This window comes from Sus scrofa, chromosome 8 (assembly GCF_000003025.6).
Source record: "Sus scrofa isolate TJ Tabasco breed Duroc chromosome 8, Sscrofa11.1, whole genome shotgun sequence".
NCBI classification, from domain to species: domain Eukaryota; kingdom Metazoa; phylum Chordata; class Mammalia; order Artiodactyla; family Suidae; genus Sus; species Sus scrofa.
The window spans coordinates 126,058,079-126,082,075 of record NC_010450.4 but is presented as its reverse complement, the minus strand read 5'-3'; the positions used below and the strand labels follow the sequence as shown (position 1 = coordinate 126,082,075).

The 23,997-nt window shown below is 34.3% G+C and overlaps 1 protein-coding gene across 1 annotated transcript in view; it reads left to right on the top strand.

Annotated features, from left to right (window-relative positions):
- Positions 1-23,997, top strand: part of GRID2 (glutamate ionotropic receptor delta type subunit 2) — a 1,309,423-nt gene that overhangs the window by 1,048,542 nt on the left and 236,884 nt on the right. The window contains 1 exon segment of the mRNA XM_021100736.1: positions 12,625-12,763. Coding sequence (XP_020956395.1) covers positions 12,625-12,763 — 139 coding nt within the window.

Sequence of the window (23,997 nt, the reverse complement as noted above, 5' to 3'; positions counted from 1 at the left end):
CTGGAGAATCTAGAAACCACAGCCCAATACCTCATTTTAAAAAGAGGAGCAGGAAGAGGACATATTCTTTAAGTAACATAGTTAAGCTTCATATGGAATTCTGAAATGCATTCAGCTTTCAGTATTTGCATTCACAAGCAAATACTGAAAGCCATGAGTTGTGCTTCATACACATTTGCTTATTCAATCAGCAGTGTTGTGGAAATTACTATGATATGAATTATTTTCTGTTCTTCAATTACAGATCTGTCTGTGTTACTTACTGAAATCTATCTGAATATATAGAGCCCATATGCTGAATAAATGCCTGTATTTTACCTCAAATTTTCTCTATTTATTATACCAGTATACCAAAATATCATTCCTTTAGCCACTTTCCAACCTATTATTCAAAAGAATATACTGAAAAGAAACGGGAGGAGAATTTATTTTTCTTTCCTCCTAATAATTTAAGTATAAGGTCTCTAGAAAACAGGATAAAAACATTTAAAACTGAGAAGGCCTCTATTGTTTTTGAAAGACTAAATTCAAAATGTTAAATGATTTCCATCTCTATTACACTTTAAATCTTATAAAAAAGTCAATAAATAAGCTATGATTTAAAACTAATCTCCAGTGGGTGGTTAACAGGTTCCTAGGTCTGAATGGCATTTTGGAGCTTTAAAATGTATTTAGACTTACACCTGGCTGTCTTACCATCATTAGAATTTTTGTCATTACCATCATAAAAACATCATTGAATGTGCATTCGCCTTTTCTGAACTCGTGGAAATCGTGATGCACATATGCATAAGGCCTAGTTTAGGAACAGATCTCAGAAAATCCAGAGGTAATGAAAAGCTTCACTTGGAGATCCATTTCACTTTGGATTTCTGTTGACAACTGCTGCCTACCTTTTGAACTTAAATGCCCGTGGGATTGGTAAAATGGACGCAGATTTCCTCAGAACCACTGATTCACTGACCCCTTGAAAAATGGGGTTGATAATGGCCCTGGAATTTATATAGTAGCTTAGGCCCTGCTATAATTACTTTAAAACATTAAAAGCTAATACATCACTACAGAGTGGCAGGCCTGACTCAACTGCCATCTTGCTTCGTGCACTTTGACAAACAACTAGTCACTCAGATTTTTCATCTTTGATCACCTTTCCTAGCCCTCATTACATTACTAGGTCTGTGGTGAAATCAGTAGGTAACAAGAAAAATAGTACAGAAAGAAAACAATAATTTTTAAGGCCTATAGAAAATGGCACTTGATATGTACTTTAAAGTGATATATATTTAAAGAATCATGATACATTCTTTGTTCAAATCATGTACTATGTTCCTGTGGTTTTTTTTTTCCTTCTTCCTGAGCAGATAGGCAATTGATATAGGTTTTTGATATATTAAAAATAGGAAGAAAGCACCTAAAATATCAATCAAACAAATTAATAAAAAATAAACCAAAGGTACATAAAGGTACATATGGTACACATGAGAAAAACAAAGGGGTGACAAGTAAATTGACTTGAAAAATTTTAGTTTATCCCTTAACCAAACTACCTAAAAACTTTCCGAAGGTTTTTAAGGGTTTCGTTTAGATATCTTTTACCCTTTTTTATTCTGAATTACTAAAGTATAAAATATTTTAATTTTGTAATATCAGATAGAAAAATATTATGTACTATACACTTAAAATCTTTTTCCAAAATCTTTTTTTTTTTGTCTTTTACCAAAATCTTGAACTTAAACTCTTGAATTTTACAAAGCAAGACATTTTCTTGCATATCTAAAGACAAACCAGGATAGAAAAGACAAGACTATTTGGTTTTTTCCCATTTTATGGTTTTAACAAGACCTCTAAAATATCACAATGTAATAGATATAATAAGACTATGAATAGAGAAGCTAAAGCTATTTCTAGGAGCACCCCTTAAATAAGCGTGTGCAGGTTTTTTTGCGAAATAAGTATAGAAAGCATATAAGTGTTGAGAAATATATTCGGAGGGTCAATGAGGGTTTATGATCTATTTCTCCATAGTTGTTGAAATTTAGTGTGATAGTGCTCTAAAGGTGCAAAGTATTATATTTATCATTAAATTTACAAGGTCCTTTTGATGGATACTGGGGAAGGAAATCGAAAAAGTGGTCAGAAAACACATTTTTGTCAAAATGGCTATTTTCATAAAATGGCAGGAAATTCAAGGAAGATGTGTGTCTGCCAATGCATTTTGGTTTGTGCCAAAGCTGCTTTCATTAACCATTAATACCATAAAATGTGGATCTATGAATTAGTTAAAATCTCAGCCAATAGCCCTATATACTATCAACCAGGCTTCCCAACTAAACTGGTCAAATATAAAGATCTCCTGTATTTTTTTAAAAAACTCATATGATAGAAAAAGAACTTCTAATTTCAATGTTATTTCAGGATTGCTAAAAGATTGAGTGCAATTCATGCATCCCATGATCATTTTCCCAGCATAACTGAGTACACAGCCATGAGTACAGGAAGGGAAAAAAAGCCTTGATTACTTGAGACCTAGAGGAAGGTTTTACAGCAGTTATTTCTATACGATCACTGCCACTATCCTTGGAGATATGAAAGTAAACCAGTTTATGGTGGAGAATCATGATAAACACCACATGTATTTATTGTTCATCCATATGTTCTTTTTTTTCCCAAAAGATTGTTTTTTAAATTTTTTATTTTATAATGATTTATATGTTTTCCATTATAGCTGATTTACAGTATCCTGTCAATTTTCAGCTGTACAGCAAGGTGATCCAGTTACACATACATGTATACATTCTTTTTTCTCACATTGTCATGCTCTATCATAAGTGACTAGATATAGTTCCCAGTGCTATACAGCAGGATCTGATTGCTTATCCATTCCAAAAGCAATAGTTTGCATCTATTAACCCCAGATTCCCAATCCATCTCACTCCCTCCCCTTCCCTGGCAACCACAAGTCTATTCTCCATCTCCATGATTTCTTTTCAGTGGAAAAGTTCATTTGTGCCATATATTAGATTCCAGATATAAATGATATCATATGTTTCTGTCTTTCTCTTTCTGGCTTACTTCACTTAGTATGAGAGTCTCTAGTTCCATCCATGTTGCTGCAAATGGTATTATTTTGTTCCTTTTTACGTCTGAGTAGTATTCCATTGTGTGTACAGAATAGGAGAAAATAATTTCGCATGATGCAATTGACAAGGGCTTAATCTCTAAAATATACAAACAACTTCTACAACTCAACAGCAAAAAAGCCAACAACCCAATTGAAAAATGGGCAAAAGACCTAAATAGACATTTTTCCAAGGAAGATGTACAGATGGCCAACAAGCACATGAAAAAAATGCTCAACATCACTGATTGTTAGAGAAATGCAAATCAAAACCTCATACCAGTCAGAGTGGCGATCATGAGTAAGTCCACATATGTTCTTAATGTTGTATTTAAGGGAGCTTCTATTCGAGTGCAGCATTTAACCTCAAGATCCTTGACTATTACTTGAGGTACAACTTGTGTAAAACTGTATTGTAGTCTGCCTTACAACTTGAAACCTTGAAATCTTCTTAATTGAATTAGTAAAATCTCAAATGTTTCAATTTTATAATATCAGATAGGAAAATTGACTTTCAGTTGATTGTTTTTAATTCCCTAGATCATTAGAAATAGTAAGAATTTTTTTTTTTTTGATTTGGGGGGTTTTCTGGCCATACCACGGCCCGTGGAGTTCCCGGGCTGGGGATCAGATCTGAGCCAAGGTAGTTGCTGTCTAAGCCACAGCTGCAGCAATGCTGCCAATCCCATTGCACCACAGCAGGATCTATGAAAGAGTAGGAATTTTATATGGGCTGGAATAATAAAAACATTGTGAACATAAGAAGCTGCCGAGTATTAGTTTTTAAGTGTAATGTCATTCAGTTTAGCTCTACTCTGTTACAGCAATAAGTATTTCCAACTTAAGTTAAAATCAGCATATAAGGTTTATATGGTATAACCAGCAACCATTTAATTTGATTATAATTTTTTTTTTTTGTCTTTTTAGGGCTACACCCTCAGCATATGGAAGTTCCCAAGCTAGGAGTCTAATCTAAGCTGTAGCTGCCGGCCTACACCACAGCCAAAGAAATGCCAGATCAAGCTGCACCTGTTATCTATGCTGCAGCTTACAGCAATGCTGGATCCTTAAGCCACTAAGCAAGACCAGGGATCAGACCCACATCCGCATGGATACTAGTTAGGTTCTTAACTCGCTAAGCCACAATGGGAACTCTGATTATAATTAATTTTTAATTTAACATTCTTCAAATGTATTCATCAGAAATACTCTATGGTTCTGAGTTCACTAAAATAGACTTAACTATTTGTATTAAACCTGAAGTTTCAAGAATTATAAAAGTTATCTTCTTCTGTAGGAAGTTCTAATATTGAAATAACATTTTTTTATTTGATCAGAACATTCTTATTTCAGTTAAGTATGTATAGATGGCATTTGTATGTGTAAAAGCAATTTATTTATTAAGAAAAAAGAAACATTAACATTTATCATACACCTGAAGTAGAACACTTCAAAACAGAAGTGTATATAAATGAAGATTTGGAAGGAGGGAACTGCTATTTATAAGCACTTTACATGTATTATAATTACTGTGAAAATGGAAATATTAACTTAGAGAAGGCTTCCTATGTATAGGAAATTGACATTTAGATTACATGATAATGCCTTCTAGCCTACCTTTGTTTATCTGCAAATAGACTTATCAGCCAGTCCAGAACAGTATTTTGTCATTCGACTGAAATGTCAACACTTTGGAAAGATCTGTGTTAACAGTAGAGGAGTAACATGACTTAATCACCATTTGTTCAATAAGTGATGTTATAAAATGTATTTGAAAATTGTTAACATTTGTATAAGACATAACAGAATTCATTTCTTTCACCAAATAACTTCTCTTCATGGGTTCTATCAAAAAGAAGATGTTTATTTCAGTGTGATAGACGAAGATGTAAAATCTCCACGTTTCCTCAAACTATAGTGTATCTGGCTGGAAAATATTATTCAGCCAGTGAAAATGTAATAAGTAGAATACAAAAGTAGAAGTGTGGCATAACCATTAATATTAAAAATTACTTTAACATGTCAAAAAATACTAAAAATTTCTAACCTGACCTCTTCTTTAATATTGGGTTTTTGGATCTATACCTAGATAAGTTCTAAGAACTAGACAAGAAACTCCAAATTCCCACTCAGCAGTTGAGAATAGGTCTTCTGCCCTCAGATCTAAAATTATTTTGTCTATACATACCAAGAAGCATCTTAGTCTGCCTATCTATTTCATATTTAGGAATGCTGTGATAAGCTATTGCAATAAGTCTCTGAAAGTCAATATACTCCAACTACCATTCACAAAAAAAACTATGTCATATTATGTTAATTTCACCTTGTCTCTGATAATTACACATCTACACTTAGCCTGTATCAACCTGGGGTACTGCATTCATTTTAATATCAAGAAATCCAATTTTATTATAGTAGTCCCAGTGTTACCTCAGGCCAACAGAGGACAAGCACATAGAACTCTTCCACCCCTTCCGATGAATTCCTTAGTGTCTTGCAGGGAGTGTTCCTCTCACTAATAGTCAGGTAGGTGACCAAGTTGTTCACAACAGATTCATTCCAGCATTTCCACCTCCCTGAATCTCTACAGTATACCAGAGATGTTGTGTATAGCTTTCCTTCAAAATCCGTTCGTTATTGGTCCGTCCTTCAATTAGCCAGTAACAGGCTATTACCACCACTCCCCAAGTACCAAGTCAACACATGAGATATCAAATCCCACATCATGACCACCCATGACAATATATTTGCCCTAATCCATGCTTACATTGTATCCTACTTGGTATAAACTTTTATAAGTGGGCTTTATAGTTCTCCGACTTAGTTATGTGACCAGAAGCAGTGAGGGGTGATGTGGGTGAGTCCAGGAGACAGTGTGATTCCCCAGATTCAGTCACAGGGAAGCTTTTATGCTGAGGAAGACTGATTCCCTCAGAAGGATGAAAGTTTGATTTCAATATTAAGGAGTTTCAGAAAGATTTGGAAGCTCAGGTTTCTGATCCATGCCCTTCCTTTATGATGAGAGACCACCTAGGGCAGAAGATTTAATGGGTGATTGAATTGTCCTGCCCGTACAGTCAAGCCTTAATATTGTCCTCAGTCAGATCTGCCCTAAACTATGCAATTTAAGAGATTCCTTTAAAGCTGCCATTAAGCCTCTCAAATTTCCCCTTACTTCTGAGCTGAATATCCATTGCCTTCAATTTCTCCTTTAACTTCTGTGCTATTTGAAGACTTCAGAGCAGTTAACTGAAACCACAAATCTTTTTTCTTTGGCTACACCCACAGCATACAAAAATTTCAAGGCCAGCTATCATGATCATTTTCTCAGAGTGAGGATAGGAGTATGGAATTTGTGGTTTTAGAGGACAGAGAAACATCGCAACAATTGTCTAAGAGAGCAGAGGAGAGAATTTTTAGGGAGGTGTAAGATGACTGTGAGGCTACATTAAAGGTTCATTTGAAGTTTGTGGACATGAATTTAAAATGAGTTGCGCAGGTGTAAGTCATTCCACAGCTTGAGCAAAGAGATAGTTGGATTTGACTCATTTTGTCTTCTGCTGAGAATTTCAAGGGAGTTGAGGAAAAGTGAGATGTTGATTTTAACAAATCACTGGATTTTATCTGGGTAAGAAGGAAGTGCATCTTAGAGGGTCAGGGATAGATAATGAAAAGGTGGTAAGGTCAATAGATCTTAGATATTGGGGCTGTAGACTTGATGAAGAGGAGGGAGCTCAAAAGACAAAAGACAGTATAGAAGAGTGGAATATTTGAAATTGTCAAAGTTATTGTTAATTCACTAATATAAAAGCAATGCTATTTGCATTAATTAAAAAATAACCATAAGTATAATATAAATGCTGTATTATAAAATTCGAAGTTCTGTTGCCTGCTAAAGAAAGTTTGAGATTTGCCTTCCTTTTATAAAAATAGATCTGAAGTTTTTAAACAGATTTATTATCACTGAACTGAGGCTTTGTTCTTGCCATAATAAGAAAATACTAAAAGATAATTTTAAATGGATACCATATGGTTTTGTGCTATTCCTCTATTCCACCTGAAGCTATCTGTTGTATCAGTGGCAGACATCCCATATAGAAAGCTTGCCCTACCTTTGGGTAGTGGATGTACTAACCTGTGGCCAACTGCCAACATTAAGCATATCTTAGACAAACCTCCTCATTATCTCCATACCCTCCATGAAAGGAAACAATTTTAAAGCATTTACAGATCTGGTCAAAGCCAGGCTTTTGTGAATGAACAGATTAATACATACTGTATGCACTTAGGAGATGTGTGCATTATTTCCTACTCTTAAATATAGGATATTTCCTGGAAATGGCTAATTGCCATCTGTAACCCTATTCATATTTTCTAAATTGTGATTGTATAGGTATAAAATATTCTAATACATACTGACACTCCAATTGACCCTTAACATTCTAAGTTTTTAGCCATTTTGCTAGTAACCTAATTTCAATTAGGATCCAGTTCTTGAAAAGGGAATGCTTACAGAAATAGGTAGTTTTTTCTTTTTTCTCTAATCATATTTCACAAAAAATTCCAGTCTCAGATTATATAATAAACATTTCATAAGCTTTTATGCCTATGAGAAGCTGACTTACAACCAAATTGGAGAATCTTAAAGTTACTTTTCTATATTTTCAACAAACACAAAAATGCATATATCCTCACATGGAATAAGACTTAGAGCAACAATTTTTGCTCAACTTAGGTAAAATTATCAACTTCCATAATCTTGCCTGAGGGAAAAACATTATTTTACTTCTTCAGCAATGGTTTTAAGCAAGATAATGTATACAGTAGCAAGGTTGATATATACTTTTTGAGGTGGTGAACCAGTCGCATCAAAATGCAGATCTGTGTCAAGAATATTTCTCTTACCCCAGAAGAGTCATGTTGGAAAATACAAACTCCACGTACTTCTGCAGAGTGATACTGGAAGACTTACCATCCACCATCCACCATGGGTTATAGGAGGCAAAATACTCAACAGACCTTTGCGCACCCTGAAGTTTCAGGAACAGCCAGCCTAATTTTGGCCATGCTTTAGCAACGTGTGGTTGTGTTTTCAATTTAGCAAATAATGTTTGTCTTTACCTGTCCTCTAGCCTGCAGAATCTGTGAAAATACTTCTTTTTAAAATTTTGGACACAAAAAAGAGAGAAAGGGGAAAATGATTTTTATTAAACTCACCCTTTTCTCTCTTACTTGTTTTTTTTTTAAACTGTGAAGTATTAAGCACAGAAAAATTCATAAAATTTAAAATTGCAGCTAATGAATTACCAGCAAAGGAACACCAGTGTAAGTGCCACCTAGGAAAAGACAGAACATTGCCAGTGACACAGCCCGCATTTCCCCATCCCAACCATTGCTCTACATCCCCAAGGTAACCACTCACGAGATTATTGGCACTACCATTCATGTTGCATTTTTTTGAACAATTATCATACACTGTGCACTCTTTTACTCAACATTTAGTTTGTGAAATTCATTCATGGTGTTATATACAAATAAATTATAAACAAAAATTTGTTAATTTTAATTGCTATATAATATTCCACTGTAAGAATATATATATATATATATATATATATGATATATATATATCATACTTTATCCACTCTACTCTCAAAGAGTGTTTAGGCTGTTTCCAGTTTGAGGCTACTATGAATAATGTTTCTGTGAATATTCCTGCTCATGTCTCTATGCACATATTCCTCTTTGAGGTATGTACCAAAGGAGTGGAATTGCTGAGCTTTAAGGTATGCGCATAATTTTCAGAGATGCTGGCAAATTGTTAAAGTGATTGAACCAATTTATAATCCCATCGATAGGGTATAGTCAGAATTTTATCTGTGCCTTTTCTGCTATTACTGAGATAATTAAAGGATTTTTTTTCCTTTTTAGTGCTAGTGTAATGAATTTTAATGATTTATTTTTAAATGCCAAGCCACTTGCTTTAATGTAATAAAGCCAGCATTTTTTTTTTTTGGGAAATTCAGTTTACTAATTTAAGTTTTTTTTTTTTTTAATCTACAATTATGTGAAAGCTTGGCCTATAACTTTCCTTTCTTGGAATGACCTTTTCAGATTTTATTAAGGTTGTGCCCTGTTTATAAAATGTATGGATCAGTTTCTTGATTTTCTCTAGTTTCAAAGAGTTTGTATAATATTAGAGTTAATTCATGCTAAAACATTGGGTAGCTTTTTTCCTAGAAAGGCCAATGACCTTGAATTTTTTAGTGGGTAAGTTTTAATTGTGTATTCAAAGCCTTCAATGCTTATAAGATTATTAAATTTTCTATTTCTTTTGGAGGCAATTTTTTTTCACAAATTTTTCCATATATCCCAATTTTCAAATTAATTGGAATAGCACTATAATAAGATCCTACTCTTTTTATCCTGTTATTTGTAACAATGTATTTTTAATCCTATTATGTATTTTTTTGTGCCTTTACTTATTTTCTTGATCAATCCCAACAGCTTTTTATAGCACTTTTTAAAGGACCAAACTTCTGTTGATCAACTTTCTCTATTGTGTTTTTTTATGTATCTCACTAATTTTTGCTCTTGTATTTATTATGTCCTACTTTCGTTGTTCTTTAGGTTGAACTTGTGGGTTTTTTTAACTTCTTGAAATTGATGAGTGTCTCATTGCTTTCAGACTTCTTTTCTTATATAAGTTTAGTTTCATAGCTAAAATTTATAACTAAGATGCAAATGTGGCTGCATTCTATCACCTGTCAAAACTTGTGGAGTTTTGGTACAGAGTATTTTTTGTTATCATCAAGTTCAAAATATTTTTCATTTCTCTTGTGATTTTTCTTCAACCCATGGCTTAAAAGAATTGTAATTATTGATTTCCACGCACATGAGAATGTTCGGCTTTTCTCAGTCCCAACCCCACTTGGCAAGGCTTATGCCTTAGTTTTTATAGCCACAACTCTAACGGAGGTTAAAGACTTCATGGACACAGACCTTCAGCCCTTTCAGTTATGAATTTATTATTATACTTTCATTATGTATATTAATATCTCTCAATCTTTAGCTATTATCTTGTTCATGTTTTTTTTTCACTTAGTCATTTTTGTCCAAGAAGTCCCCATTTGGTTTAAAAATGACTGTTTTTATTTCACTTTTCTCTTTTAAAAGCTGAGTGAATATTTCCTTTGCTTTGAAGAGGAAAATACCTAAAATGCAGTATAACTGCTTTTGAAAAATGTGTTCCAGATATTACAGGTTAGCCTATTCTCAGTATATTACATCAATAAAATAGATACAGCCATCCCCCAAGGGTATGTTTGCACAACACTGAAAGTTTAGAGCTATTACACAATGAGGATTACTGGTTGGCATAAAAAATATGCCTGATATGATAATTAATTGAATCCTATTAAGCCATTCATATATGGATGTGCTTAGGCAAATATCTGTTTTTACTCTTAGCATAAACCTAATTTATTTTAGGAGGATTATTAACTTCATATGAAACATATATTCACTTAACAAATATTTACCTACCTGATATGGGGCAGAAACTCTTCCTCTAGTAGAAACTATACCATAAGGAATAGATAAAAATTTTTCAAATATATGATAAATTATGATTTAAAAAAAGATAAGGTGACAAAGAATGGAGTTGTAGGAAGGGCTATTAGATAGAATGATGATAAATTGTGAAGAAGTGTCATCTGAGCGGAGACTTAAATATGTTAAAGAGAAAAGTCATTTTTAAATTAACGAGAATTGTCGGCTTAAAAATCGCAAGAACAAGTAATCAGAATATAATACCCTTTTAGATTTTGGAAATTGTTTCTCCCAATCTTTTGAAGTTTCCTCACCTATAATAATTTGACAGTCTTTTTGTTTGTTCGTTTGTACTTGACTTTATGAAGTTATTTCAAAGGCATTAAACTTCATTTTCATGGAATAAACATTTTCCACTTTGCTCTCATTTAAAAAAAAATGCAAGTACAAAGGCTTTAAGACAGAAATCAGCAAAGCTCCATACAAGAAACTGGAAGAAGGTGACGGAGAGAGAGGAAGAAGATAAGTCAGAAGTTGATCTGGGATCAGTTCACGTAGGACCTAGAAGAACTTGGCAGAGATTTGGGGAATGTCATGATTTCATTTTAATTTTTAAAAAGCACCATGGTGGGAGTTCCCATTGTGACTCAGTGGTAACAAACCCAACTAGTATCCCTAAGGTCAATCCCTGACCTAGCTCAGTGAATTAAGGATCCAGTGTTGCCCTGAGCTGTGGTGCAGGTCACAGAGGCAGCTCGGATCCCACGTTGCTGTGGCTGTTGTGTAGGCTAGAGGCTTATGCCTCCAATCTGACACCTAGCCTGGGAACTTCCATAAGCCATGGGTGAGGTCCTAAAAAGACAAATAAAATAAAAAGCACTATGGTGATGACTTAGGAATGGTAGTGCCTAGAATGTAAACAAGTAAACCACTGATGTGGTTCGGTAAGTAGGACAGTCAAAGAAAGATGTGACAGCACTGGAACTAATGAGATGAGGTAGGATTTGGTGGAGTTTGAAGAGAAAGGTGACAGGACTTGCTACTAGATAAGAAGTTGGAAATTTTTTAAGTGTTTGATCTGAGAAATAGAATAAAGAGTGGCATGATTCCCTGAAATGGTGCAGACGAGAGTGTTAACTTAGGAGTGAAAATAAAGTGTTCTGGTTCAGATGTGATAAATTTGAATGCCCTGTAGAGTCCAAGCGGGAATTATGTAGGCACTTATCTATAGTTCTCGAGAGAGCGTGGGAGTTGAATATAAATCTGAGAGTAATCAAAGTATACTGAAGATGATATTCAACATCAGGGGACTTGAGATTAGCAGGGGCAGGAATGTGGACAGAGGACAGAAGCTGTTTAAAGACTGAGCCCAAGGGCACAACATCATTTAGAGGATGGAGAAGAAGATTCTACAAGATTATAAAAAATTAGTTAGTCGGAAGAAGAACAAAAAAAATGTGGATACTGAAACCAATAGTAACATATGTGTGTTCCCAAGATTATTAATAATCTATGATTCTAGGGAATTTAACAAAAAATTCTAGGGAATTTTTCAGTATTAAACTAGAAATCTGAAGTTATGTTAAATATAAGCATAATAGTATTAATATCTCCTAATTAGTGAGTAATCAAGTCCTTGGATATAAAGTGTATAACTGTGGTTATAAAAAGAAGGTAATTAATTCTAAGGATGAGCAAGAAGGTGAAAGAAATATCTTTTAAACATCTTATACTAAATATTTATCATGCATTTCTTTGACTGAGTCTCACATAATCTCATAAAAGAGAATCAAATATAAAATGATGAACATAAGCAAAATACAGAGACCCATGCTGATGTTATGCAGAAAGATTTCTTGTTACTTAGAAGTTAACTTGGTGTCAAAGGTATGTGACCTCAGATGCTCAATAAATACTTGTTGATGTTCTTTTATTCTCTTTGCTTCCTTCCATAGGCGGGGAAGTCCCATACACAACTCTGGCTACCCGAATGATGATGGGGGCTTGGTGGCTCTTTGCTTTGATTGTCATCTCATCTTACACAGCAAACCTTGCTGCTTTCCTCACTATCACCCGCATTGAAAGCTCCATCCAGTAAGTAGACAAGGATTCCAGCTGACACAAAGCACGAGAAATGACAGGAGTGGCTAAAGCTGTTTAATGAGTATGTGGTATCTGACTATAAATTTACAACTTTGTTTGGAGTAAAGGTTTAATTTTGTGGTATATAGATAACATAATATAGTCCAACGCTAGAAAATACAGTTTTCATAGAGCATTTTTTATAAAATAAAATTCTGGGTGTAATTTAGATGTTGCCTTCCATATTTTCCTGGAGGGTTAACACATATTCAGATTTAACCTCCATAAAATTTGACTATGTCTGGGCAATATTATAAAAAGGAAGGAAAAGGAGTCATACTAAAATACACGTATTGGAACTCTTGGTCTTTGCCCTGAGTCTGACCCATTATCCACTATCTGAATAAATAGGTGATTGATCGCTAGATGATAGGGAGAGAGAGAGGGAGAGAGAAGGAGAAAGAGAGGGAGAGAGGGGGAGGAAGAGAGAGAGAGAAAGAACACCTATCAAGAGGTAAAGCCACACTCTGTCTCTTCATTGCATTATAGCTAATGTGCTCATTACTGCTGCTGCTTTTCCAGCTGCAATGGCGGTAAACTGTCGTTAACAATGGTGTACTTTAAAATCCTGAAAGCTACTTAAGTCAGTGCTTCATTTCACAAATGACTTTCCTATGAGCCCTGGGAGTCCAAAGGCCTTTACCTTACCATAGCTAGTTTTGCTTTTGTGGTTTCATGCCGTAAAGTCAGAGGCACTATATTACTTTGGCCTTAATAGACACAATATTCTATATATTGGTTTAAGAAAAAGTTTTCTGGAGTTCCTGTCATGGTGCAGTGGAAACGAATCTGACTAGGGATCATGAGATTGAGGATTTGATCCCTGGCCTAGCTTAGTGGGTTAAGGATCTGGCATTGCTGTGGCTGTGGTGTAACAGCTCTGATTAGATCCCTAGCCTGGGAACCTCCATGTGCCATGGGTGTGGTGCTAAAAAGACAAAAGACTTAAAAAAAAAGAGAGAGAGAAAGAAAAGAAAAAGTTTTCTGAAAGTACTTTATTCATCCAAAAAGCATGTAGTTTGAATTATCCTAAAGTTAAAAAACATTTACTTCTCAACAATATTGACAGTTCAAAATTAGAATAATTAGATCTGTCGAGGAATTCATTAGGGATTTAATTTGACCTTAAGAGAAAACATTTCTCTTTGACTTTAAAAATATATATAAAGGAATCCCATTAGTAGGTAAAAAAATTATTATAGCGTAATACTAAAAATAAAATCAAGAATTAATGATCTATATATAAATAGAGTATATCTCTTCAATTACTTACGGTATATAAATTGAAACCCCCAAATTCAACTAATAATACTAAAGATGGGCAATTATTTCATCCATTTATGAAAATGATGTTTCCAACTTCTCTCATCAAATCATGGTCTTAAAGTTGTTTTCCCATTATTTCTTTGGTGCAGAACCTTCACACCCTCTCAACTTACCACCCTTGTAACCAGTTCTATGCGTGGCATAAGTTATAAGTGATCTAGAGTGAAGCTCATGGAAAATTTAAACTGATGACCCATCAGAATCCTATTTTAAACAATAATGAAATGATTACAAATTTCCAGCCCAAGAAATCAATGAATTAATAAAATTATGAAAATAATAATTAACATTTTTTGAGCACTCACAAGATGCTAGACTTTGTGCTAAATATTTGACATGCATTGGCTCATTTAGTACTTACAATCATCTTCTGAAATATATACAAGGTATTAAAAATTATTTTGCAACTGAGATTGAAAAGATAAGTAATTTATCCCAAATCATGCAGCTAATAAGTGATTGGTTAAAGATCAGACCTTAAATCTGTCTCATTCTTGGACCTGTGTTCTGACTGTACCACGCTAGTCCCCATTCCACACCCTTGGACATTGTATGGTCAGTTGTTTTTAGGGAACATTATAAAGATGTGTCATAGCCTTATTCACTGTGAAGTCTAGTGATGTAAAGAAAGGATGGTATTCTCCAAATCCTCAGTTTGTTTGAGGAAATGAAGTATCACAAGTGAGGAGATTTTGTGCTGGATCAATTCTGTAGGCATGTATCTCAACATGAGCTAATTACTTCTATAAAGGTAACTGCCATTCAGTGTAAGATTGCTTGGCAGAACCAGTCAATAGAAATCACATTAAGAAAAATAGTTTTAAAAAGTTAAAATGGAGAATTTTATCTTGCTAATATACTTCTTACCAGTTATGTTTTAAGAGTTCTTAAAGCCAAAGCCTATGTAGCTCAGATCTGATTTTGAAGCATTTTAAAATAAATAAATGAGTAAAATTATAAATAAAATAACTGGCTTTATATACAGCACATGACAATAGTCATAAGTGATAAAGTTTATGAATAATATTCACTGAGATTTATTCTGATTTTATTAAGCATTTTACATATTTCTCCTTTATTCTTTAAATTTACTCTAATAACACAGCTATTACTGTTACTCCTATTTTATAGATGATGAAGCAGACATTTGGAAGTTAAATGCTCACTATCTCACTGTGAATAGTGTCAGAGCTGGAAACCTAACCCATATCAATCCAATTCCAGTCCGTGACTTTACCTACTGAAATTTTTCCTTATCTTACAGTTTGTATCTTGCTGGTTCTTACAATGTGTTTGCTTGTTTCAGCGAGATTGCAGGCCTCATGGTGAGTGTGTATATGAGCTATTTAGTCATTACCAACTTTGCCAGCATTCGTCTGTATCTAGCCTTTCATGCAATAGCAGTGGGAGCAAAAGCCTCTATCAAATTTTTATACCCATAGGCTTTTCTAATGTAAAATCTAATGGAAAAAGATCATAATTTCACATGATGTTTCCCTCAAGTGTAGTTCCACATTTCAAAATAACTGAACATTCATTTCTTTACAAATTATTTCTTTCTAATGCCAACTCTTATTATTAAAAGTCAACAGTAGGTATAATAAATCTCCCCTTCTTTCTAATCTTAACACTAGACTAATTATGAAGGGGGGAAATCAGAGCCAAATAAGTTAAAAGAGGCCTGATTCTTTCCCCAAACTTAAAGATAGCTTCTAATTTCATGCCTCAACTGTGTTATTAAACATAATTGTAATGGGAACATTACACAGTTCCACTTGTAACTAATGTCAAACTTTCTTGGAAAATTCTAAGTCTGATTTTTTTCTAAAAGAGACAAAAACTTTTTTTTCACAATACTGTCCAATGCCATGCTTCTTAGTCATTTATATTCATGAGATTTGCTCATCAGGGTACCTTTTTCCAGCCCAGTTTCTGTGCCATCAGCAAACCTATACCAACCACATTTTTATCCCCAAAATTCAAAGTCACTTCTCCACACCAGGAGTGCACAGGTGGTCAGAGGAGTGTCAGTGAGAGAGAAAGAGGAAAGCAGCTACTTTTAAAGAGGTGGTTGATAGAAACTCATAGTTCGGTAGGAGAAATCCAATAGATTTATTCTTAGGAAGCAGAATACGTTTTATAAAATTGACCCCTTTTTCAATTATATGTATATTGTCATCTAACATTCTAATTGGCACTTTCCATTTATAAAAATGTTGAAAGTGAATTTTCCCTGAAGAAGATAATCCACGAGTTAATTTCATATCCCTTCAGTGATGGAACAGCCCAACGTAACTATGTTATGCTGCTTAATATGATGTAATATAAAAGACTTCAACACAGTTGAGGATGGCTATTGATATATAAAGTTCAGTTTTTAATGGAAAAAGTGTATGTAATTTATATAAGATGAACAATATCTGAGCTTTTTCATTGTTACTGAACAGTGACAATGAATAGCTAAATTGTCTTCAAATAATTTAAAAAATGAACATACTTTTTTTTTTTGTTGGTAACCAAGCTAGAGATGGAAATGGTCAAATGAAGCATGTGAAGCTTTGACATTTTCAGAGAAAACAGTAATTTCATCAGCATTAACTGTATTAGTCTTTATTGTGACGCAATTTTCAGAAACCTACTTATTTCGCTTATCAAAGTAAAAATAGCTCTAGAGGAAATCAGAGTTGTATGGTTATAGCCATTAATAACTTTAGTGTCAGATTGTTCTGTAGTGATAAAACCTGAGGTCTTTCATTTCCTGGGGCTATAAGTAAGTTTAGATCTATTCAAAGGGATCCCAACATCCCACCATATTTTTGTGCTTAATGCGTTCATTCTTCATAATGATTTACGTTGGACTAAACAAATATTGAGTTAATGCAGCCCTGAATCAAACTAATTTGGTATAAATTTATTGCCAAGCATATAAAAAGAGATTCATAAATATTCTTTTCACTGACAGAGACCCACTTTTGCCCTACCATACCAATAATAGGATTTTTGCATTCATATTTGTTGACATTTGGAAAAGGAAAAAATTATTGAGCAATTGTTTTTCTCAGTGCCGCCCAGTGAGTATCACTGGGCTTAGAAATCTGTCACCTGGTACTGACTCATAGACTTTGAAAAACTTATGGTTTCCAAAGGAGATAGTTTGGGGAGAGAGGGGATGGGCTGGGCGGGTTGGTATGGAAATGATGTAAAATTGGGTTGTGATGATCACTCTGCAAATATAAATGTAATAAAAATTCACTGAGTTAAAAAAAAAGAAAAAAAAAAAAGAAAAGAAAAGAAAAGAAATCTGCCTCCTGGTCTAAGGAAAGAGCAAATGGTGTAGCAAATGACAGGTGCTTTCTAATGAAATGATTTATTCCTTTCCTTTGTCCCCATGGAGCTACATAACTAGCTTTGGTAATTTACTATTTAAAAAGATCAGTACAATCATGCTTTTGGAAATGGAAATATTCCAAATTAATACGTTAGTTTCATTCAATTAGTTCAATCAGTTATGTATCTATGTACTGTTGACCCTTAAACAGTATGGGTCTTAGAAGTGCAGACTCCCATTCAGTCAAAAATCCCATGCATAGCTTTTTTTTTTTTCAGTTTTATTGAGATATAATTAACACAGTACTGTATAAATTTAAGGTGTAGACATAATGACTTGACTTACGTACATCATGAAATGATTACTACAATAAATCCAATGAACATCTATATCATAGTTATAAAATTTAAGAAATAGAAAAAAATATTTTCCTTAGAATTCATTCTCTTAACAACTTCATAACATACAACAATGTTAATTATATTTATCATGTTATACATTACATCCCTGGTGCTTATTATCTTAAAGCTAGAAGTTTGTACCTTTTGACTGCCATCATCCAAGCCCCCCTCTCCCCATCCTCCACCTTGGGTAACCACAAATCTGATCTCTTTTACTCTTATTTTGCTTCCTGGCTATTATAAATGATGCTTCAATGAACGTAGGGGTGCATGATCTTTTCAATTCAAATTTCAAATTCAAAAGAATGTAATTTTTCAAATTAGTATTTTCATTTTCTTTGGATAAATACCCAGGAGTAGAATTTCTGAATCATACGGTAACTCTACTTTTAATTTTTGAGGAAACTCCATACTGTTTTCCACAGTGGCTGCACCAATTTACACTCCCACCAACAGTTCACAGGAGTTCCCTTTTCTCCATGTCTTCACCAACACTTGTTATTTGTTGCCTTTTTGATGGTGGCCATTCTAACAAGTGTGAAGTGATATCTAACTGTGGTTTTAATTTGCATTTCCCTGGGGATTTCACTAAGTGGTAAGCATCTTTTCATGTGCCTCTTGACCATGGGTATGTCTTCTTTGGAAAAATGACAATTCAGTTCCTCTGACCATTTTTTAATCAGATTGTTTGTCTTTTTGATGTCAAATTGTATGAGTTCTTTGTATATTTTGGATATTAAGAACTTATTAACAATTTTGTATATTTTGGATATATCATTCACACATTTCGTTTTGTGGATGGTTTCCTTCACTTTGCAAAAGCTTTTTAGTTAGATATAGTCCATTTGTTTCTTTTTTGCTAATCCTTGTATACTTTTTAATCCCCCAAAACTTTACTAATAGCCTACTGTTGACTTATCAACAACAAAAACAGTTGCCTAACACATATTATGTGTGTTATATGTATTATATATTTACTTGTAATAGACTTATTTTTACAATTAAGCTGGAGAAAAGAAAATATTATTAAAAATCATAAGGAAAATATATTTACAGTACATATTATGATTTTAATTAAAAAAATCTATGCATGGTTGTACCCTCGCAGTTCTAATCTGTGTTGTTCAAGGGCCAACTATAGACATTTAAACACTCTGCTAGGCATTTAACAGGTTAAAGATACTTAGGTATTACCCCTGAGTCCACTAAATCCATTTGGGGAGATAACAATGGAGAATTAAAAACACCCAGCTGGAGTTTCTGTCATGGCTCAGTGATGAACGAACCCGACTAGGATCCATGAGGATGCGGGTTCAATCCCCGGCCTTGCTCAGTGGGTTAAGGATCCAATGTTGCCGTGAGCTGTGGTGTAGGTCACAGACTCGGCTGGGATCTGGGGTTCCTGCAGCTGTGGTGGAGACTGGCAGCTGTAGCTGCAATTAGATCCCTAGCATGGGAACCTCCATACGCCGTGTGTGGAGTATGGCCTTAAAAAAAAAAAAAAAAAAAAAAAAAAACCCACTGGGCTATGATGATAAGTGTATTTGTAAAATGCTATGTGAACGTGGGGAAAGGTGTGTTTTCAGTTAATAACTTGGAGAGAAGGAGGAGAAAGAAAAGAAACTATCAGGCATCACAGAGGTTCTCTCAGCTGTCATCTGAGAGTTTGATCTTCAAGGATAAATTTCACCAGACTAAAGGAGTGGCTTACAGCAGTGGTATGAAACTCCTAGGAGACTATCCAGCAAAGAGCAGATGATCAAAATATGTTCATTCCTGGATTGAGGTAGGTGAGGTGAGAGTGGCAGGAAATGAAGCAGAAGAGGAGGATGGGACCTCATCTTGAAGGGCATGCATGATAAAGCTTGTTAAGGAACTTGCAATTTTTCCTGGAGATAATGAAGAGTTACATCACTTAAGAAGGACAGCTCTATCTGTGGAAAAAGAGGTCAGGTGGGAGAGAAAAGATGGAAGAGTGTATAGAAACTCATTAGAGGTGTCTAATGCGCATATATCCATGGCATTTAGCAGTATGTCTCCACTTGATGTAAATCTGATCCACATGTCTTCTTGTTTCAAGAGCTTTTTATTTAGAAATATCTAAGGAGTAAGGGCAATTTCGGAGAAACTTAGCTTGAAACTTTTTAATCTCTAGACATGTTTACATTTTTTGTGAAGCAGAATTATTATGTCAGCTTATTTACTTTTTAGAGATATTTAAAGAGAGAATGTGGTTTACTACCTCTTAGTTAAACACGAAGGGAAGAAGAGAGTTACTAATTTGAGAAAATTCTAGAAATCACTCTCATTAGGCTTCTTTTCAGATGCAGTTTTGCCAGAAATTTGCACCTCATAGTTTCCTATTCACAGAGCTCTTCCTACCTATTAGTTACCTGTAGCCTGAGCCATCAAAAAGGAAATCAGACTTATTTTTACTCAATTTTAATACATTTCCTTCTTCTTGTAAAAGTAACACCAGGCTATTTTGAGGAAATTAGAAAGTAGAGTGAAATTTTAAAGGACAGAGCATTAATAATTCATAATCTGTCATAAAGTAGTAAGTTCTGTTAATATTTATGCAATCCTTTTTAACTGTTTATTTTGGAATAATTGCATATACACAGGAAATTGCAAAGTCAGTACAATTAGAGTGCAGAGATGTCTCATATACCCTTCTCCTAGTTTCCCCCAATAAGTTACATCTTCAGTGATTACAGTACAGTATCAAAATCAGGAAATTGACATGGGTACTATGTATACATATAGTTCTATGCCATTTTTATCACGTGTAGAACCACTACTGCGATTCAGATATAGAACTATAGATTATTACAAAAATCTCCCTCAAGCTACCCCTATATAGTCACACTCGCCCTTTCTTCACCGTCCCTGCCCTTGGCAATCACTAATATTCTCCACTCCTGATTTTTTGTTATTCTAAGAGTGTCATATAAGTTAAATCATACAGTATGTGGCCTTTTGAGATTGGCTTCTTTTTTTTAACTCAGCCTAATGCCCTTGAGGTCCATCCAAGTTGTTGCGTGCATCAATAGTTCATTGCTTTTTATTGCTGAGTAATAAAAATAATAGTGTGGTATAAATGTTTGATTAGTTTTTAAGAAACTGCCATACTATTTTCCAGGATGGCTGCACCATTTTACATCCCCACCAGCAGTGTACGCAGTTTCTTGGCACCCTTTCCACGATTTAATGCTGTCACTATTTTTTTTTTTTTGAAGAAATTTAATTTGTATTTCTATTTGCTGTCACTATTTCTTTTTTTTTTTTTTTTTTTATTTTCCCTCTGTACAGCAAGGGGGTCAGGTTATCCTTACATGTATACATTACAATTACATTTTTTCCCCCACCCTTTCTTCTGTTGCAACATGAGTATCTAGACATAGTTCTCAATGCTATTCAGCAGGATCTCCTTGTAAATCTATTCTAAGTTGTGTCTGATAAGCCCAAGCTCCCGATCCCTCCCACTCCCTCCCCCTCCCATCAGGCAACCACAAGTCTCTTCTCCAAGTCCATGATTTTCTTCTCTGAGGAGATGTTCATTTGTGCTGGATATTAGATTCCAGTTATAAGTGATATCATAAGGTATTTGTCTTTGTCTTTCTGGCTCATTTCACTCAGGATGAGATTCTCTAATTCCATCCATGTTGCTGCAAATGGCATTATGTCATCCTTTTTTATGGCTGAGTAGTATTCCAGCCAGTATATATACCACCTCTTCCGAATCCAATCCTCTGTGGATGGACATTTGGGTTGTTTCCATGTCCTGGCTATTGTGAATAGTGCTGCAATGAACATGCGGATGCATGTGTCTCTTTTAAGTAGAGCTTTGTCCGGATAGATGCCCAAGAGTGGGATTGCAGGGTCATATGGAAGTTCTATGTATACTATTTCTAAATTTTAGCCTATCTGATAGGAATGTCATGATATCTTACTGTGCTCTTAATTTGCATTTCCCTAGTAGCTAGTGATATTGAGCATCTTTTCATGTGGTATTTTTTGTATGATCCTTATATCCTCTTACATGAAAAGTCCCTTCATATCTTTTGTCCATTTTCTAATTGGATTGTTTACTCTTTTACTATTGAGAGCTCTTTACATATTCTCAATACAAGTTCTTTGTCAGATAGTTGCTGGCAAATATTTTCTCCTAGTCTATTGCTTGTTTGTTCATCCTCATTACAGGATCTCACATAAAACAAAAATGTTTAATTTCGGTAGTCAAATTTATCAATTATTTTTTATGGGTTGCACTTTTGTTATCATGTCTAAGACTCTTCAAGCAAGTCCTAGGTCCCCAAAATTTTCAAATAGTTTCTTCTAAAACTTTTATTATAATTTTATATTTCACATTTAATTCTGTCATCCACTTTAAGTTTTGTACTAGGTGTTAAGTTTAAGCTGAGGTTTGTTTTTTTGTTTATGGACATTCAAATGTCCAGGAGCATTTGCTGTAAAATCTTTCTTTCCTTCATTGAATTGCTTGTGCACCTTTGTAAAGAAAAATCAATTGGCATACTGTGTGAGTCTATATTGGGTTCTTTATTCTGTCCCATTGATCTGTGTATCTGTTCCTCTGTAAATAACATAGATTTGATTATTCATAGAATTATGATTTTTTATTCTTATGATTCTCTCACTTATTCTTTTTTTCTAGAATTATTTTGGCTAATCTACTTCTTTTGATTTTCTGTATAAATTTTAGAGTAATCTGGTCTATATTTACAAAACATATTGCTAGAATTTTAATAGGAATTGCATTAAATCAGTATCAATTTGGGAAGTATTCACATTTTTACTATTCTGAGTCTTTCAGTTTATGAACACAGTCTATCTCTCCGCCTATTAGGATTTTTTATTGCTTTCATCACCTTTTTGGTAATTTGTAGTCTTATATATGATAGAATTGCACCTAAGTATTTATTTTTATCCTAGCGATTATAAATGGCATTGGATTTTTGAATTTGGTTTCCACATATTCATCGCCAGTATAAAAATGCAACTGTTTTTATATGCTGATTTTTATCTTGTGAGTTTGGGGGATCTAGGAGTTTTAGTAGATTCTTTGGAATTTTCTATGGAAACCTTCATGCCATTTACCTTACTGAGCAGTTGTGTTTCTTTCTCATCTGTATGCTTTTTATTTCCTTTTGTTGACCTTTTCTGTGCTGACTAGAATTTCTGGTACTATTTCACATAAGAGTAGTGAGGGTGAACACTGCACCTTGTTCTCTATCTTGGGGAAAGGAGTCAGTCTTTTTTTCCCTATTAGGTGTAAAATTAGCTGTAGGGTTTTTGTAGGTGTTTATCAAGTTGAAGAAATTCTTTTCTATCTCTAGTTTTCTATATATTTTTCTCATGAACGGGTATTGGATTTTGTCAAATGCTTTTTCCCCCATCAATTGATATGCTCAGATAATTTTTTCTTCTTTGGCCTGTTTGGTATATTGCATTGTTTGATGGACAAACTATTTTCAAAATGAGGTGGAGGTTAACTAGACTGCCCTCTCCTATTTCTTCTCTACCATTTTTTTCTGAAATCTTGCTATTTTTCTTCATTTTCTTCCTTCTATTGATAGAAAGATCTTGACTTTTCCTGCCTACTGCCTCACTTCTTAATTCTCTTTTCTTCTTCTTCAGCTGTTGCTTCCTTCTATTCATTCAAGTTCACCTTCCAGAGTGTGCCGTGCAGATGGCGTCCATCCTTAAAATCGGCTTTAAAAAACCTCCACTGTTACCTCATCCGATCAAAGTAAAGCTCACATCCATCAGCAGAGCTTATTAAATTCTTGAAAAGCTAATCAGCCTCTTTTTTGTTTACTGGCACCAATTAACCCATTCTCACACTTGTTTGTGCTCCGGTTAAGCCAAAGTCTTGTAGGACATTCATACTTCTATGGAGTTTACATGCTGTTCTTACTCCCTGAAATGACCCAGAACTGCCTTCTTCTCTGCTGGCATTTTCTATTTGCTCAGGCACTATTAGATTACACATGTGTCTTCTCTTTGAGAGTGCAAATTTTTTAGTGGCAAAGACTATGTCATATTCACATTTGTGCCCCTGATGCTTCTCAGAGTGCCTGACAGAGTATTAATCAGAGCAGCTAACATTG